Genomic DNA, 18,570 nt, shown 5'->3' on the forward strand with positions numbered 1-18,570 from the left:
ACCTCAAAACTTCCTCTTTAAACTTAACGTCAAACTTTCGTCTCTGTTTAGTACCGGTAGCCATGCTAGCTCTGTTGTTGTTGTTGTTGTGTTACATGCTGCGCGCGACCGTGTTCCATACGGAAGTAAGGAGAGGTTCGCTCACGCGTATATTAGTAACCCGGTTTGTATTAAGAGGTCGGCTTATAATTGCTTAGCTCAACAGCGCACCCGGACATTAATAGTCGGTTTTTAATTGAATACAGGTCACTATTAGAGGAAATACGGTATATATATATATCCACGTCTGTACATACAGTACCTGCATATAATCATTTTTACAACTCTGTAGAGTAGATAGTTTAGATACTTTAGATAGTTTAGATACTATATCTATTGAAGATATTATAGCGGCACGGTGGTGTAGTGGTTAACACTGTCGCCTCACAGCAAGAAGGTCCAGGGTTCGATTCCCGCTTGGGGACCAGGTTTCCATGATGTCAGTTACCCAGGTGGGGTATCTCCCAGGCCTTTCTGTGTGGAGTTTGCATGTTCTCCCCGTGCTCGCAAGGGTTTCCCCCCCCGATAAGATAAACCCAATGGAAAAACATGCACAACAATAGATCGCTAACGCTGTGGCGTCCTTGACGAAGACTGACAGGAGCACTTGGATTGGTCCCCTGGCACGGCTCACGTTGACGCCTGTCTGCTCCCGGCTGCCCTTGGGGGGGAAGGACGATGGGATGGGTTAATCGCAGATACGAATTGCATGCATGCATCGCATGTGTGCCGATTGATGACCTCGGAGCAGGTCCTAAATTATTATTATAACGTTTTGTACTGTTGCTTGCTGGAGCCACTTCAGCACAACCCCGGTCAGAGAGTGGACACAAGAGACAGAGAACAGTCCTTTTGTATTTTAATTAGGATTTGTTGTTGAATGAGAGATCTCTCAAAATGAAGGAGTGTTTCAGAGTGATGGTATTCCAGAGTGGGTTTCATCCATGTTGTAAGGCTGGATGAAAGAGAGATTAGTGATTGGTAGTGAGTGAGCGAGTGGTATTCTGCAACAGATAAGCAGAGTATACAGGGAATTAGCAGAATACATACTTCATAACATATAACATAACATGCTGGCATCTAAAATATACACATAACTGAAAAGATGCTACAGCATATTAGCAGAGGTAAAGGTCATATGTATTATTCATTATATACTGCCGTTAGGTGACCTATATGTATGAGTTGCTATTTGCTACTCCGTGCCATGTCCGGCCCATGCGGCAAACCGAGCCAATGCTAATGGAAATATGCTATATAGCATAACCAGCTGGCTAGCATTAGCTCAATTAGCGGCACGAAAACAAACGCAACACAAGGCGGCAAACCCCAAGTCATAATCAGGGAGATGTAGACACAATTTCTTTTCAGGATTCAGTTATAGCTGTTTATACTTGACGTTACAACCCTGATGAAGGACAGGAACCCTGGATCAGAGTAGCAGTTGGAGAGAGAGAGAGGGTGGGGGTTGTAAAGGCCAAATTGATTATTATTATTATTTATGCGACCGTGGGGTGCCGCTTCTGTTTATATGAGCGCCAGGTACACCGACTAAGGTTTTGAGATGAGTAGATGGAGTCAGTTACCACCACTGTTTTCTGGCATTTCCAGCCGTGTTAAACTTAGTGGTTATCCAGTGACATCATTTTTCCATCTCATCTTTTTTTATTTATTATTATATTATACGTTTTTATTAGAGGTCGCGTATTGTTATGTACCCGTTCCCTTATCTACCGAGTTGGGTCCATAAGGCTTTTCCAAACCATAGCGTCTTTGTGTTTTGGACATGTGGGTTAGGGTAAAGGTTATTTTATTTAATTTTTAAATTTCGGGAGGTTCTATTTGTAGAGTCCACCATACCCTAAATTTTTTGGTTTAGGGTGTTAATATTTTGTTTATGGGAATGTCCCATGTTTGTGTCTGTGTTAATAAGTGCTGAGAGGAGGCTAGCACAGGGGAAGGCCATTCGCGCGCTTGTAATTAGTTCTCTAAAACTCTCTTCTAGTCTTGCAGTGTTCTGCTGTTTGTTGTTAATGCCAAATGCCAGTATGACCACCTCGACGTCGCCTGTGGGTTCTGTTTTATTCTTAAGTATGTAGGCCGCATGCTTGAGATTTGCTCCCGGGTAGCAGTCGACCTGGACCCTTTTGTTGTGGATGGTGGGTAGGTTGGCCAAGTTAGAATCACCCATCACTATGAAGGGTCTGGTTGGCGTTAGGGTCCAGTTGGTTTTATCCCCGCGGTGTAGGTGTCTTGTGTATTTTGGTCCTATGCAGGGAACAAAATAAGTACCCGCCAAGCGCCAATGGCGGGCAGATTTAAGGTTTGGCGAGTAACGAGGTCTGCCCGCCACCTGGCCGGTAACAAAATAGTTCATATCGATACTCTTATTTTGAAAATCCTGTGGCGGGTCTCATTTCCGCCCCAAGCACAGCTCCAGCCATAATATCTATGGCTCCGGCAGCTAACAACGTTCGGTTCATATCGATACTCTTATTTTGAAAATCCCGTGGCAACTCGGCGAGTCATATCCGCCCAGTCCGTGCTAATGTCTGCTGGCATTAAGCAGAGCAGGGCTACACAGCAGTGCGCCTATTTTGCGACCCAAAATAAGTCTGTGGTGTTTTTTTCTCTCACAACGGGTCAAATGCATCTAACATGCTTTGCATCATCGCCATTCCTTTATGCCCACATCGCCCGAAATTAACGTTACGTTAGCGCAGTGCTTCTCAAACTTTTTCTGTCGGGCCCCCCTTTGGCGGACCAAAATATTTTGGGCCCCCCTCGCCCCAACAAAATAGTCATGAAATGGGCCATGTTTAAATTTATTGAAATAACACCAATATCGTGACCTTTCAAATTGGCCCTATATTTTGTTTTCAGAGCTGTCATGGATGAAAAGCCAGCTTCACACAGATACTGTATGTGGTGCTGAATGGTATCCACACCTTAACTGCTGCATCATGAGATATTTTGTGGGCCATGAGATGAGATACTTGGTACTCAGCACCACACTCTGAAACTATCTCTCTAGGTGGTATCAGATGAGATTTCAAAGAGTTCTTCCAAGAGTTTGGATGGAGATGTGTCAGGAAGCTTTGTCTCAATGTTGTCTGTAAAGGTTTTTTTTATCCAGAGTAACTTGGTGATCCTTTTCTGTGTTTTATTAAATAATGATTTTCAGATTTTGAGAAATGGTATTTTCATGGAGAACAGTGCAACTGCAACAGATAGCACTTTAATTTAATTACTTTCTGTAATCAAAAAAATAAAAATAATTTTTTTTCTTTTTTTTTTTTTTTTAAATCTCAAGGCCCCCCCTGTCATGCCTCTGAGCCCCCCCTGGGGGGCGCGCCCCCCACTTTGAGAAACACTGCGTTAGCGTAAGCTAACAAGCTAATCCTGATCAGAGGCCGAGCCATAGAGAACAGCAGAAAGTGGGGACTGGGGAAAGGGGGGGGGGGGCACTCTCCCTTTCTCTGTGTGTGTGCGCGTTTGGAAAGACGATGAAGTCAGGAGTATATTATAGTAAACTGAGGATTACTGAGGATGGACAGATAATGTTGATATTCAAATATAAAAAAAAAAATAATAATAAATGAATTCATAATCATGCAACATAAAACAATTGTAGAAACGGTTTGGGAGAGGAAGGGGTTTTAGGTTGCGTGTTGTGAGTTCCAAAAAAATTTACTTGAAGTTTAAAGCTCAATATATCAACGTGGCTAAACTAAACTATTAACGCTGACTCATTCCTTCAGTCCACTCAAAATGATGCTAATATTCCTTATGTTGTTTATGATATTAATTGAAAATAGCATATGAGAGTATTATATAGTAATAATAACACATGGCGATATACTAAAAAGCTATTTATAATTTTTGGCTGGTAAAAAATCTGCCTGGCTGGTAGTTTTTAAAATCTACCAGCCAAATGGCTGGTAAGTCAAAAAGTTTATTTTGTTCCCTGGTCCTATGTTATCGGTTAGGGGGCTGGGTTGGTGTGTTTTAAGTGGCAAGTGTTTGGTCTCAGGAAGCCCTGTGTTGGCAGGGGGGTGATCTGGTGTTTGGGGTTCTTTTTTGGCGTGTGTGTATTTGCGTCCGTGTTAGTATTGGGGTTTGGTGTGGATGGCCGCTTTCTCTTTGGGGCTTCCGTGTCTGGTTTAGGTTTCGGTGTGTGTTGATTTTAGTGTTGGGACTAGTTGTGTAAAGTTTTGAAGTACCCCTGGAGCCATGGCTGCTAGTCTGTGTCTGGACCATGCTATGGCCACATCTGAGGCCTCTAACCAGTGCAGTGTGTTGAAATATTGGAGCTCCTCAAGGGCGGTTGCGTGGGCCTTTGCGTAGTCTGAATTTAAGATTCTTATTTCGTTTAGGAGCCTATTTCTGCTGTTGCCGTATATACGTTCAGAGGTAGTTAGGGTCGGTGCCGATGTGTTAACTAATGTGAGTCTGTGCGATTTTATCCAGTTGTTGTCTGGCATTGCTCTCCTTCTTGTGTAGGTTGCAGTAGGCTATTAATAATTTTTGGAAGGTCTTGCATATGTAATGGGACTCGTCACTGAGAGCAGGTTCCATTTTTAGTGTGTGTGAGTGTGTATATATATATATATATATATATATATATATATATATATTAGGTTAAAGGTTAGTGTTGAGGTTAGGCTTAGGTTAGGGTTAAAGGAAAACTCCAACATTTTGGGAAATTAGCTTATTTAACATCTTCCCTGGAGTTAGACAAGAAGATGCATACATTTTTTGTCTCTGTGCATGCATTTAGCTTTGGGAACAGTCGCTCTGTTAGCGTAGCTTAGCTTCATCACTGGAAGTGGGGGAGGACAATAGCCTGACGTTCCCTTACAGTGTATACAGTCACCAAATACACTCCAAATACAACTTCAAAACGTTCATGTAAACATGTTGTGACCTGTGTATTTACCACGTGGAGAAATAAAAAATAATTGAATTAGACAATTACGTTTTCTAAGCAAATATACTCTGAACAATTTTTTGCCTAAGCACTCGTTTCTGCGCGCAGTCTGTGATTTCGACGTGAAGCCGTGTTTGTGGACATTCTCATTAATTCAAAGGATCCGAACCGATTGAAGTTTATGGATACCATGACTTAAAATCCTCTTACCTTGACGATTAAAAGCCTCCCCAATTTAGAAAACAGTAATCCAATGGCTGGTATTGATAATATAATACTAACTACTGCACGTAGCTAACCGGAGCTAACACAGAACCGGACGGTCAACAAAGCAAATATAATGACTTCCTTTCTGGGGTTTTCAAAATAAAAGTGCGACGTTTATAGCAGCGGAAAACGTTTATTTTGTACATTATCTCACGGTAACACGAACCTAAACTAACTCACGTAGAAATCACAGACTGCGCGCAGAGACGAGTGCTTAGGCAAAAAATTGTTCCGAGTATATTTGCTTAGAAAACGTAATTGTCTAATTCAATAATTTTGTATTTCTCCACGTGGTAAATACACAGGTCACACAACATGTTTACATGAACGTTTTGGAGTTGTATTTGGAGTGTATTTGGTGACTGTATACACTGTAAGGGAACGTCAGGCTATTGTCCTCCCCCATTTCCAGTGATGAAGCTAAGCTACGCTAACGGAGCGACTGTTCCCAAAGCTAAATGCACGCACAGAGACAAAAAAGGTATGTATCTTCTTGTCTAACTCCAGGGAAGATGTTAAATAAGCTAATTTCCCAAAATGTTGGAGTTTTCCTTTAAGATTGAGAGTGTAGGAGAGGGAGAGAGAGTGTAGGAGGGTTAAGGTTAAGTTTTAGGGGTGTGCTTTTTGCAGTATCTGTAGAGAGGAGTAGAAGAGGAGGATTAGTGAGTGTATATTTACATTTAGTCATTTTGATACGCTTTTATCCAAAGCGACTTACAAGTTCTGTACGATAGTTTTTTTTATATTATTATATATTATATATATATATATATATTTTTTTGTTGAGATAATGGTTGAAGAAGTGCGTCTTTAGTCGACGTCGAATATAGGAATACCCATCACCATACTAACACCAATCAGACCCTTCATAGTGATGGGCAAATATATAAGGAAGTATCATTAATTAATAGTTACTCTATTGCTAAACGTTTCTTGGTCCAACAGGAGCATTGTTCCCTAGTGGAGTAAACTAATTAGGTGCTTAATTTAAATTTAGGGTAGTTAAGTTATAGTCTATGTAATTTCTAGGTGAAGGTCCAAGTAATATCTAGGTGATTCGACATACGGTAGGCTATTTGGAGAGACGTGTGGTGTAGTAATGTGCTGTAGTGCTAATACTTACCTAAGTATACTTATGTTGTGTTTTTATATATTTAGTTACGTTTTTATTAGAGGTTAATTTAATTTTGGGAGGTTCTATCAGAGGACGCTGTCCTGCCAAGGCACTCGGCCGTCTGGAGAGGAGAAGTAGCCTGTGAAGGTCTCTCTCACTGCAGCTGCTTCTCTGGAAGCATTGTTGCTGCCGACCCTCGGGATGTTCTGCACTGCACCCTGCGACTCTGCTGGCACAGTTGTAGTGTGGGGATTCTGGGGAACATCCTCTCCGTCACAATTCCAGCGCAGGAAGTTGTGGAGGATACAGGTGGCCTTCACCACACGCTCAGCAACCTCTGGGGACACTCCGAGAACCCTCCTGTAGAGCCTCCACTGGGCGGCAAGGATCCCGAAGGAGCACTCCACCATCCGTCTCGCATGCGATAGGCAGAAGTTGAAGATCCTCCTCTCGTTCTCCAGATGTTGGCCAGGGTAGGGCCTCAAGAGGTTCCTCCGAAGAGGAAACGCATCATCTCCTAGGAAGACGTGTGGCTGGGGTCCGAGGTGGTCTGCTCCAGGCAGGGGTCGATCCTCTGGGAGGTCGAGGTTCCCACGCCGCAGAGCAGTGCCAAAGGCTGAAGAAGCCAGCGTGCCTCCATCGCTGCTCTTGCCGTAGGAACCCACGTCCACCACCGTGAACCGGTAGTGGGCATCCACCACTGCCAGAAGCACAATAGAGAAGGTCCCCTTATAATTAAAATATTGGCTTCCACTGGATGCTGGGGCTTGTATTGCTATGTGCTTCCCACCAATGGCACCAAGGCAGTTGGGGAATGACCAGAGCCTCTCATAGTCCCCCGCAATTTTCCTCCAGGCTTCAGCCCCTGGTACGGGCATGTAGTCAGAGACCATACACTCCCATATGGCCTCACACCAGGGCTCTACAGTGCAACCATATTGCTCGCATATGCCCCTAAAAATATGTGTGCGAACCTGAAAAATCAATTACTCGCACGGTGAGCGAGTGGGGATTACAGCCTCAGTCGTTCTTTTTATTTCTCCGCTGAGAATCGTTAAAAAACTACAAGTCCCACATTGCACTCAAGCCAACGGTCCAATCACAGTAGAGTGACGTGACTGGTTTCATGGGAAATAAAGCAAATGATCAATCTGAAGCTCTCATTTAGCTTATTTACTTCCTGAAAGTCTGCCATTGCGATCAGGGCTCTGATTGCGATATGCGAGCGTTTTCCGAGACACTAACTTATTATAGTCTTACCAATAGCAATAGATTTTAGAACACCTAGATTTAGCGATAGTAATATAACGTTAATGCAACAAAACGAATGCCTTGCTTTGTTAATCATAACGTTGATGCAGTAGCGTATGTCGTTGTGTTGACTGTAACGGACATGATGACAACATAACACTGTGTACACATTCAAATTGCGATAATCGATTCTAACATTTTCAAATCGATGCAGTTGAATTTTCCCCTTAGGATCGATGCATTGTTACACCCCTACACCAAAGTAACTGGCCCACTGTGTATGTGTGTACAGCTAACTTGGCTAGCGTTATCAACAGCAGAGGTGGGCAATAGGGTCCAGCTGCAGCCCCGGACGGCCGGAGTGCAAGCGGTGTGATGTAATTGGCAGACTCGACTGTCAATCAATGGTCTACCTGACACGCAAACTCATAAACAATGTTTCTGTACTGGAGGTGTACAGTATTTCAATAGGCAACCCTGAAAGGATTATTTTTCTAGAAGAGCAACACAGCCAAAACATAGGCATTGTATGCATAAAAGGGGCAAAAGCTAAAGTTAAGTGACTGTTACTTTTGTAGCAGTAGTTTGATTTGATAGTTTATTTGATAGGGACAGCACATGTTAATGAACATCAAGTACAAAATACAAAATGTAAACATGCAGGGTTGTAGCAAGAGCTAATTTACACACATGCACGCACAGTACAAATATACATTTATTTTTGAAAAAAAATATAAACTCTGTTACTTGAAATATTTTCACTGTGCTCCTAAATATTTTCATTTAGGAGCACATGTGCTCATTGGGAAAAAGGTTAGCGTAGAGCCCTGCCTCACACACACTCCGCACAATCCGGGCTACAGTGCAGAACCCCACTCTGTAGCTGAAGGCGATAGAGCGGAATGAGTCTCCAGTTGACAGATACCTGCAACATAAAAAAGATACATTAGAGAAGAGAACTGTGTTTGCACGTGTAATTGCATAATAAACTAGTCAAGTCGGAGTGCGTCTTAATGCCATGTATACCAGTACACAGGATAAATAAATAGATTGATTGATATGAATGAATTAATGAATTATTTTATTTCGAATGTTTAAAAAATCAACAAAAACCGTTACTGAAAAGAACATAAGCCAACATAGGAAAATCAAAAATTCATCTGCAATACCAGTTTCATAGTAGAGAAAGATTGAACAGATTGTAGGTAAAATTTTACTATAAGATTCTAGAACCCTGTTTGTAAACATCTTTTTAAACTTAAAAATACTCCTGCTGTTTTAAAAAAAAATGTCATCTGGTATATTTTGATAACTTTATAAACAGATTGCAGCATGGGTACAATACAGTACGGCTCAATACAAAACAACTGTTAAGAGGATGCAGATCAGAGAAAGACTTTCGTCTTGTTTACATCGGGGTCCCCCATTTTCAATTCATCAAGACTTTTATTACATACAGATATACAGTACTGTTTCATCCAGGCATTTGTGACATACAAGATATACAAATATACAGTACTGTTTAAGTTATCTCTGGCAATATTGAATTGATATGACAGACACAGACCTATCAATATACTATAAATAGCTACTGCATCTATCTAGACAGAGACAGACAAATAGCTAGCTAGCCACGTTAGTTATATAGTTTAGTAATGTTGGCTAGCTCAGGAGAACCCTGATCAATATCACTATGAATTGCAAAATGGGGGACCCTGATGTAAACGAGACGAAAGTATTTCTCTGGTCTGCATCCCCTTAACAATTGTGTGTATTGAGCTGTACTGTATTGTACCCATTCTGCAATCTGTTAATAATGTTATCAATCAATCTATTGTAATCCACCTGCCATTGAGACACAACTCGACTTGCAAGTACATGTAACGTTAGCTAGCTAGCCATGTTGGTGCTAGTTTTAAGTTAGTAAGGTTAGCTAGCCAGCCACGTTGGTGCTAGTTTTAAGTTGGTAACGTTAGCTAGCTAGCCATGTTGGTGCTAGTTTTAAGTTAGTAAGGTTAGCTAGCCAGCCACGTTGGTGCTACTTTTAAGTTAGTTAGCTACTCACCTCAAACAAATGCAGAGCCGTTCAGCACGGCTGATGGTCTCCCTGTAGTTGGTCTATGCTTGGCCCGATCTTCAAGAGTACCGCCTCAAATTGCTCCTTGTTCAGCCTGAAGTAGGCCTTGAACCGGGCATCGTCCAGGCGCAGCTCTTGTACAAGCCGGTAATATTCACCAAGCTGCCTCCTACCACGATTAATGGCGTGCACCCACACACGCCTTCTCGCGACAGGGAGGTCTTCATCAATACCCGCAAAAGCAGCAACAGCAATGGCTCGGTTTCTGGCATTCATCTTTGCAGTCAACAAGAAGCGGGCTATCCAGTTTTAAATTCCGACGGAAGTCGAGATCGTTTTAGCTACTTACCTCAAACCAAAAAAATGCAGAGCCGTTCAGCAGGGCGTAACGTTAGCATGTGGCGCTGAATCAAGTGTGTCCATGTGCAGACCTCCTACTAATGATGACGCGTTGATCGTGACGCAGATGACGCAAAAATAAACGCCCTCGGCGCCCTAAAAAAACGCTATGAAACCGCTCTGAAGATGCTTTTTTTGGCTTTTCAAAGCGGTCCGCCTTGAAAAAAAGGCTTTTAGTGGACACATAACCTAAGACATGCTAGGTCCTGTGATAGTGCAATACACTGTTAGCTACGGATGGGGCACTGGGTCTTATGTACACTATTATACAATGCTATACTATACATCTACAGTTATACTATGTGTCCTTATGCTAGCTTGCTATCCATCTGTTTACTATACAAGAACCACTCCCGTTCTTGTTTTTAAAGTGACCTTTCATTGTGTAAAGTGACTGCTAGTGTGTGAGCGTATACAGTGTGTGTGTTGTGTGTGTGCTCATGTGTGCTTGTGTGTGGAGAGTTCAGTGTTCAAGACTCTGATGGCCTGGGGGAAGAAGCTGAGCCGAAGTCTCTCTGTCCTAGTTGCTGGTGTTCGCAGGCGTTTGCCTGACCGCAGCAGCTTGAACAGGTGGTGAGGGTCTTTCATTATTCTGCAGGCTCTGGATTTGCACCTCTTGTTATATAAGACCTGCAGGGGTGGTAGTGCAATACCCGTAGTACGCTCAGCTGAGCGTACCACTCTCTGTAGGGCCTTCTTGTCCTGTGCCGTGCTGTTTCCATACCAGGCAGTGATGTTTCCAGTCAAGATGCTCTCTACAGCTCCGGAGTAGAAGGACTGGAGTATCTTCCCTGATACTCTGAACTTCCTTAACTGTCTCAGGTGGTAGAGGCGCTGCCTCGCCTTCTTTACGACTGAGTCTATGTGTGTTGTCCATGTCAGATCCTCTGAGATGTGGACCCCCAGGTACTTGAAGCTGCTCACCCTGTCCACGGTAGCCCAGTGGTGTGTGTCCCCCCTGCTGTGTTCTCCTAAAATCCACGATCAGCTCCTTGGTTTTACCAATGTTCAGGAGCAGGCTGTTGTCCTGGCACCAGCGTACCAGTACCTCAACCTCCTCCCGGTAGGCCTTCTCGTCGTTGTCAGAGATCAGCCCCACCACCACTGTGTCGTCCGCAAACTTCACTATGGAGTTGGAGCTGAACTTGGCCACACAATCATGTGTGTATAGTAGGGGTGTAATGGTACACAAAAACCACGGTACGGTACGTACCTCGTTTTGAAGTGGGGAAAGTTTGGCTTTCCATGTTCCACTCAGGGGTGATGTAGTGTGCAGTAACTAATTGTACTTGTAGGGTTGTCAATGAATATTCTATATTGAAATTAATAATCGACTTGTACATTTATTTTTAAATAATAATAATTATTTGTAAAAAAAAACAGCCCCCGGTGGGGGGTCGTTAGTGGTTAACATACCGTTGTATTCGTTCGGTACACTACACATCCTGAGCAACGTCAGAAGGATACGCCCCTTCCTGACAAAAGAAGCCACCCAACTCCTCGTCCAATCAACAGTCATCTCCCGCCTCGACTACTGCAACGCACTGCTAGCTGGCCTCCCGGCCACTGCCACCAAGCCTCTTCAACTCCCGCCTGATCTCAAACCTACCGAAGTCCGCCCATGTCACCCCACTTCTTAGGGACCTGCACTGGCTCCCCATTGCTGCACGTATCCGCTTCAAGGCCCTCGACCTAGCATACCGTGCGGCAAAGGGAACCGCTCCCGCCTACCTCCGGTCAATGGTCTCTAACTACACACCCTCAAGACCCCTACGCTCTGCATCTTCTGGCCGCCTCAGATCTACTCCTATCCAAGCTCCCGGAGGGTCATCAAAGAGAAGCCGCCTATTCTCAGTCCTTGCCCCACAATGGTGGAATGAACTACCCATCCCAGTTAGGACAGCCGAATCCCGTCCAATCTTTCGCCGTCGACTAAAGACTCACTTCTTCAACCATTATCTGAAATGATAAAAAAAAAAAAAAAATCTAACCCCGACTAACCTTAATGTCATGCACTTGTCCTAATAAACTAACCTACACTGTAACACGCAACACTTTGATGAACATTGTTACTCAGCTGATAGAGTTATACCCTTCTTGCTGTCTTGTCGCACAGAACTTGTAAGTCGCTTTGGATAAAAGCGTCAGCTAAATGACTAAATGTAAATGTAAATGTACACAGCCGTTCGGTACGGTATGGTACACACTGAAACTGTTCGGTACGGATACGCGTACCTTTACACCCCTAGTGTATAGTGAATACAGCAGGGGGCTCAGGACACAGCCCTGGGGGAACCCGATACTCAGGGTGATGGTGTTGGAGGTCTGACCCCCCACCCTGACCGCCTGGGGCCTTTCACTCAAAGTCCAGAATCCAGGCGCTCAGAGCGGAGCTCAGACCCAACTCGATCAGCTTGTCCACCAGTCTGGTGGGGACTATGGTGTTGAACGCTGAGCTATAGTCAATGAACAACAGTCTCACATAGCCCCCCTTCTGACAGTCTAGGTGAGAGAGGGTGCTGTGCAGTACTTGGGAGACCGCATCGTCAGTGGACCTGTTTGGCCTGTATGCAAATTGCATAGGATCCATATCGCTGGGGAGGGAGGCACAAATGTAATCCTTGACCAGCCTCTCAAAACATTTCATGGCCACAGAGGTGAGTGCCACCGGTCTGTAGTCATTAAGACCTGTGGGGGAGGATTTCTTTGGTACCGGGATTATAGTAGACACCTTGAAACAGGCAGGGACCACGGATTCCGCCAGGGATGGATTAAATATGGTGGTGAACACTGGGGCTAGCTGGTTAGCACAGGACTTAAGTATACGTCCTGTTATCCCATCTGGGCCAGCTGCCTTTCTGGTGTTCACCCGCATAAATGCTCTTCTCACACTGTGTTCCGTCAATGAGGGAGTGCCCCCGCCCCCCCCCCCCCCCCCCCCGCGGATGCCCCTCCCCTCCACGACGGCCGGCGTGTCAGTGGCGTCGTTAGCCCGTGAGCTAGCGTCGCTACTGTCTGCACCAAACCGAGCGTAAAAGTAGTTGAGCTGGTCCGCGAGAGAGGCGTCGGCACTCCCCATTGAGGGATCGCTGACTTTGTAGTCAGTTATCGTCCGTAGCCCTCGCCATAAGCCTCTTGTGTCATTCTGTGCCATTTGTGCCTCCATCTTGTCAGCGTATGACCTCTTAGCAAGCTTTACAACCTTGCGCAGAGTATAGAATGTAGCCTTATACTACTCCATGTTTCCTGACTCTCTGCCCAGGTTGTAAGCAGTGGTGTGAGTTTTCAGAGCCGCTCGGATAGTACTGTCAACCCACGGTTTCTGGTTTGGGAAAACCTGCACCTTCTTTGTGGGGACGATATTATCAGCTAGTGTTGCTATAAAGCTGACGGCATCCGTGAACTTGCTGACGCCGCTGGAGCTAGACTGAAACATACCCCAGTCGACGTCATCAAGTGCGTCCTGTAGCGCTGCCTCTGTTTCGTCGGACCACATCTTTACCTCACGTGACACGACAGCGTCACGTGATCTCTGCCTGTAAGCAGGAATGAGCAAGATGGAGTCGTGATCCGATGTGCTTGTGGCTCCCGCTAATGGCGGAGCCGGTATTGCCTTGTACCCGGCTCTGAACGGGGTGTAGCAATGATCCAGCGTATTTCCTCCCCTGGTGGAGCAAGCGATGTGCTGAAAAAAGGTTGGCATCACTTTCTTCGCCTGATTGAAATCGCCGGCTACTATCATGGCTGCGTCCGGATGTTTGATCTGGTGGATGTTGAGATGCCCCTGTAGCTCCGCCAGGACCCTGGCGGTATTCTCTTGTGGAGGGATGTACACCGTCGTCATGATAATGGCGGTGAATTCTCGGGGGAGATGAACCGGTCGACATTGAATGGACAGATGTTCCAGGTCCGGGGAGCATGAACTGGAGAGTATCTTAATCTCCTTTGGGCTTACCCAGCCACTGTATGTGAGGAGACAGACACCCCCTCCAGAGCTCTTAGCGGAGGCTACTGTACGATCCGCTCGGAAGACGGAGAAGGAGTCCGAAGGAGAGACGCGGTGATCCGGAGTCGCTGGTTTCAGCCATGTCTCCGTGAAGCACATGATGTTACAGTCTCTCACCTCTCGCTGGAATCGAACCCTCGCCCGAAGATCGTCCATCTTATTTTCCAGTGAACGTACATTTGCCAGTAAAATGTATAGAATCGCCGGTCGGTAAGCAGAACTTTTTAGCCTAATTCTGATTCCGCTCCTCCTTCCCCTGTGTTTTTCCTTGTCCCACCGCCGCCTTTGTCCCCTTCTTTGCCTTTGTCCCGCCTGATCTCCGATGGCCAATCTTGACAAAGTGTCGCTAAACTCCTTTCAGTCCGGAGTTTAGGTCCATAAGTGACTGGTATGACGTCCCCGCCAGTGTAGTTTTCATAAAAAAGGTATTAAAAATAAACATAACAAAGTATGCACAATCTTTGCGGAGCAAAACCGACGGCGACTGACCTGGGTCGCGCCATCTCAGTATTTGTAGCCATATTATATTATATTCTCTACTGTTCTATTAATCTTCTTCAGGTTGAAACAAAACAGCCTCACAGTGAAATGCTGTAAGGCGTTATCATCAGTTCTCAGCTCCAAGTCCTCCAGCCTGAGAGAGCTGGACCTGAGTAACAACACCCTGCAGGATTCAGGAGTGAAGCTGCTCTCTGCTGGACTGGGGAGTCCACACTGTAGACTGCAGACTCTCAGGTTAGTGTTCCTGGTCTATATTAATCCCAGCCGAAGAGTGCAAGAGCGCTTCCGCATTTTGCCCTGATTGGCCCCGGTAACGCCCTCCAAATGCGCATTTTCTTTTTCCCCGCTCAGACGCCGAAATGGAATACATGTATATAGGGATGCCCCGATCGATCGGCCACCGATCGTTATCGGCCGATAATCAGTATAAATATGCGATCGGGGAATTCCGATAATTAGTCATATTCGCCGATCGCGGAAACTGATCAAGTGGATATCTCACTCGCTTGTCTCAGACGCACAGGACCTGCAAACTGCTCCTCCTCCCTAGCCCCGCCCGTACCCGTGTAGAGTTTGTAAACACAGAGGAGGCGGACCTCCTCTGCTGAGTCTAGATAGTGCATTCGACCTGAGCTAACGTTAGCTACCTAGCTATCGTTACTGTTTAAACAAAATTACCCAGTCAACTATTCACTTTTAGTAGGCATTGTCTAACGGTATTTAGCCGGCTAGCTACTGATAGCTCCGGATATCAACAAATGCCCCAGAAGTCTAGTGGTCCATGTTGATATCTCCGTTAGCTTGCGTTAGCTGACGTTAGTTCACCGTTCAAAACGAAATGTCCGATTGAACTAAATAGTTGTCTTAACGTCATCTAGCCGGCTAGCAGTAGCTACAGATAGCTCCTGATATCAATGTCTTATCAATGTCTTATAACATCTAGTCGGCCAGCTACCGATAGCTCCTGACATCAACAAACGCTCCACAAAGTCTAGTAGAGACGTGTATGCTACCTGTTAGCTCACGTTAGCGCAAGTTAGTTCACCGTTCAAAACGAAATGTCCCATTGAACTAAATAATTCACTGAGGCGTTGTATTAACGTTATATATCCGGCTAGCAGTAGCTACAGATAGCTCCTGATATCAATGTCTTATAACACTGATTCGATGCGTATTCGAGCTGAGGGCTTGCTGAGCACAGTTAAGTAACGTTATGCCAATAGGGTCCAGGTGCAGCGCCGGAGAATCCTGGCCGTAGCTCTGCTCGAGGCTACTCGAGTATAGGTCCAGGTGCAGCTCCGGAGAATCCTGGCCGTAGCTGGAGGCTACTAGAGTACACACAGACAGTGGAGCTTGTTGCGTGGTGGCGATGTCTCGCAGATAATACAAGTACAAGTCTAATTATATAATATATATATTTTATTAAAAAATAATAAAAAAAAAATTTAATTTCTTTTTAATCAAAAACGATCGGTATCGGATCGGTATCGGCCGATATGGCTCACGACGATCGGTGATCGGTATCGGTGGCAAAAAACGTGATCGGGGCATCCCTACATATATTATCGCGACGCGGACCAGATTCACTCGCAACGCCATAACGTTATTTCCCTGTACATTGCAATGTTAACACAACGCAGCTGTCAACTGCACTTTACATATTATCCAAACGAGGACCACATAACGCCATAACGTTATTTCGCTGTACATTGTAACGTTACATATTATCCAAACGAGGACCACATAACCGCATCGCTGCTTCAGCATAATTGTTTGTGTTATTTCCCCGGTGAGGAGACCGCGCGCGCCCCGGTAACTGAGTGCCCAGCACTCTCTGCAACTGTAGAGGCTCAATGTACCACAGGTACTTTTCATACAGGTCTGCAATTGATCAAATAAGGAAACAAACACAGAAGATGCACATACATGGATGTAATGACAGCAAGAAGAGGTAGACACATATATTAAGTATGCAAACGCCGCCTGCTGCGTCCATCGCGTATATATATATACCGTATTAGCGCTTTAATATGGTGTGTTCTGTGATTAATGTGATTGACCAGCGTTAATGTGATTGACCAGCACTGCGCGTTCTGGCATCTGTGATTAACCGTGTTGAATGGGGGTCTGAACCAAGCCAGGACCTCATGCGCGGCGAGCACCTGGGCGAAGGAAAAGGAAATGCGCATTGCTTACCGGCGAATGGGGAAGAATGCGGAAGCGCTCTTGCACTCTTCGGCTGGGATTAATATAGACGCTTCCTGGACCAGTTCAACAGACAACCATTTAAAAACATATTAAAAAAAAACATCAGATGAATAAGAAATATGTACATTTGGTGTGTTGGTTAAATACTAGTACCTGTGTGTTTGTGTGGTTTTCACTTTGTGTGTGTGTAATATATATATATATATATATATATATATATATATATATATAATGTGTCTGTGTGTAATATATATATTATATATATGTGTGTGTGTGTGTAGGCTGTCGGGCTACTGCCAGTGGTCAAAGCCTCTAATATATCTCTGTGGGTACATTTATATCTTAATACATTGTATTCTCTTAATGCTTTTTATTATTATTATTATATATTAAGAAATAATATACCACTTTTCAATATAATTAAGATTAATCTAGATTAAAAAAAATTATCTATGCCCACCTCTAATATATATATAAAAATGTGTGTGTAATATATATATATAAATGTGTGTGTATATCTGTGTGTAGGCTGTCAGGCTGTCTGGTCACAGGGGGAGGCTGTGCTTCTCTGGTCTCAGCGCTGAACTCTAACCCCTCCCACCTGAGAGAGCTGGATCTGAGCTACAATCACACAGGAGACTCTGGAGTGAAGCTGCTCTCTGCTGGTCTGGAGGATCTACACTGGAGACTGGAGACTCTCAGGTAGGATGTGGTACTTTAGGGGTTAATGGATAGTCAAAGACTAATATATCTCTGTGGGTACATTTATATCTTAACTAGTGCTGTCAGGCGATTAAAAAGATTAATCGAATTACCGGTAATTACAGGATTTGTAATTAATTAATCGAATTAATCGCATTTTAATCGCATAACCATTTTATGCCTGATATTCTATACTCTATAATCATATTTCAAATTGCATGTGTCCCGATGGCAGAATTCAGTACTGTATCTACAAAACCTTCTGTTTAATCATCTTCCATCTATTAATTTGCTTAGATTTTTCAGGTCTGGTCAATTTGAGCATGGTGTTATTCACAGTCAAAGATTAAAAAAAAATTGATATTCTCATTTGGTTCATTACAATTTACTCAAAATAAAATGTTCAATCAATCACAGCGCAGATTAAATTTTATCACAAAAAAATCAATCACCGCGCAGATTGATTGAATGAAAATTTTATTAACACTTTCAGTGCCACAAGGTGGCGCCAGAGTTAGCGCTTGAATGCCACCATCCACTTTAATGTTAACGTTAATATCGCCTAATCTATGTTTTAAGTGTCTAATCTGCCCGTCGCTTATCAAAGAATAATTTTCCAGTCAGTGCTGTCAAGGCAGATTGGTTTTTTATCGCTTCATTTCCGTTTGAGAGCATTTTGAAAAGCACTCGTTTTGAGGTAAAAAACAGCCCATTCTGGGCCATTCTGTGATAATCGTCTTTTACTAGAATATTCCAGAACGTTGATATTTGTCGGCCTATTTATGAATCGTTTTCAAATAAACGCTAGATGATCAATATTATACGTACATGCACGCCCATTCGAGCCGCGCACGGATAATAGCCGTGTTCATTTCCTCATGGATTTTACAGTGAAACCGATGGAGGACATTTCACAAAACAGCTTATATCTTCATCAAAATGAGTCTGATTATCCTAACACTGATAACATAGATTCCTTACCTGACATCAGATGGTATCCAACTGGTATATTCCAATTCCTGATCACCATTCGAAAAAATCGATAAGTGTATAGATCTAACGTGTATACAGTAGAA

The 18,570-nt window shown here is 44.1% G+C and overlaps 1 protein-coding gene across 1 annotated transcript in view; it reads left to right on the forward strand.

The window, feature by feature from the left end:
- The window catches only part of LOC311229090 (uncharacterized protein), a 111,418-nt gene that overhangs the window by 66,501 nt on the left and 26,347 nt on the right, over nt 1-18,570 (forward strand). The window contains exons 7-8 of the mRNA XM_084315099.1: nt 14,645-14,818; nt 17,321-17,494. Of these exons, the coding sequence (XP_084171225.1) occupies nt 14,645-14,818; nt 17,321-17,494 (348 nt within the window). The remainder of the gene's footprint in view (nt 1-14,644; nt 14,819-17,320; nt 17,495-18,570) is intronic.

The sequence above is a fragment of the Notolepis coatsorum genome (assembly GCF_963971535.1).
Source record: "Notolepis coatsorum genome assembly, chromosome: 5".
NCBI lineage: Eukaryota > Metazoa > Chordata > Actinopteri > Aulopiformes > Paralepididae > Notolepis > Notolepis coatsorum.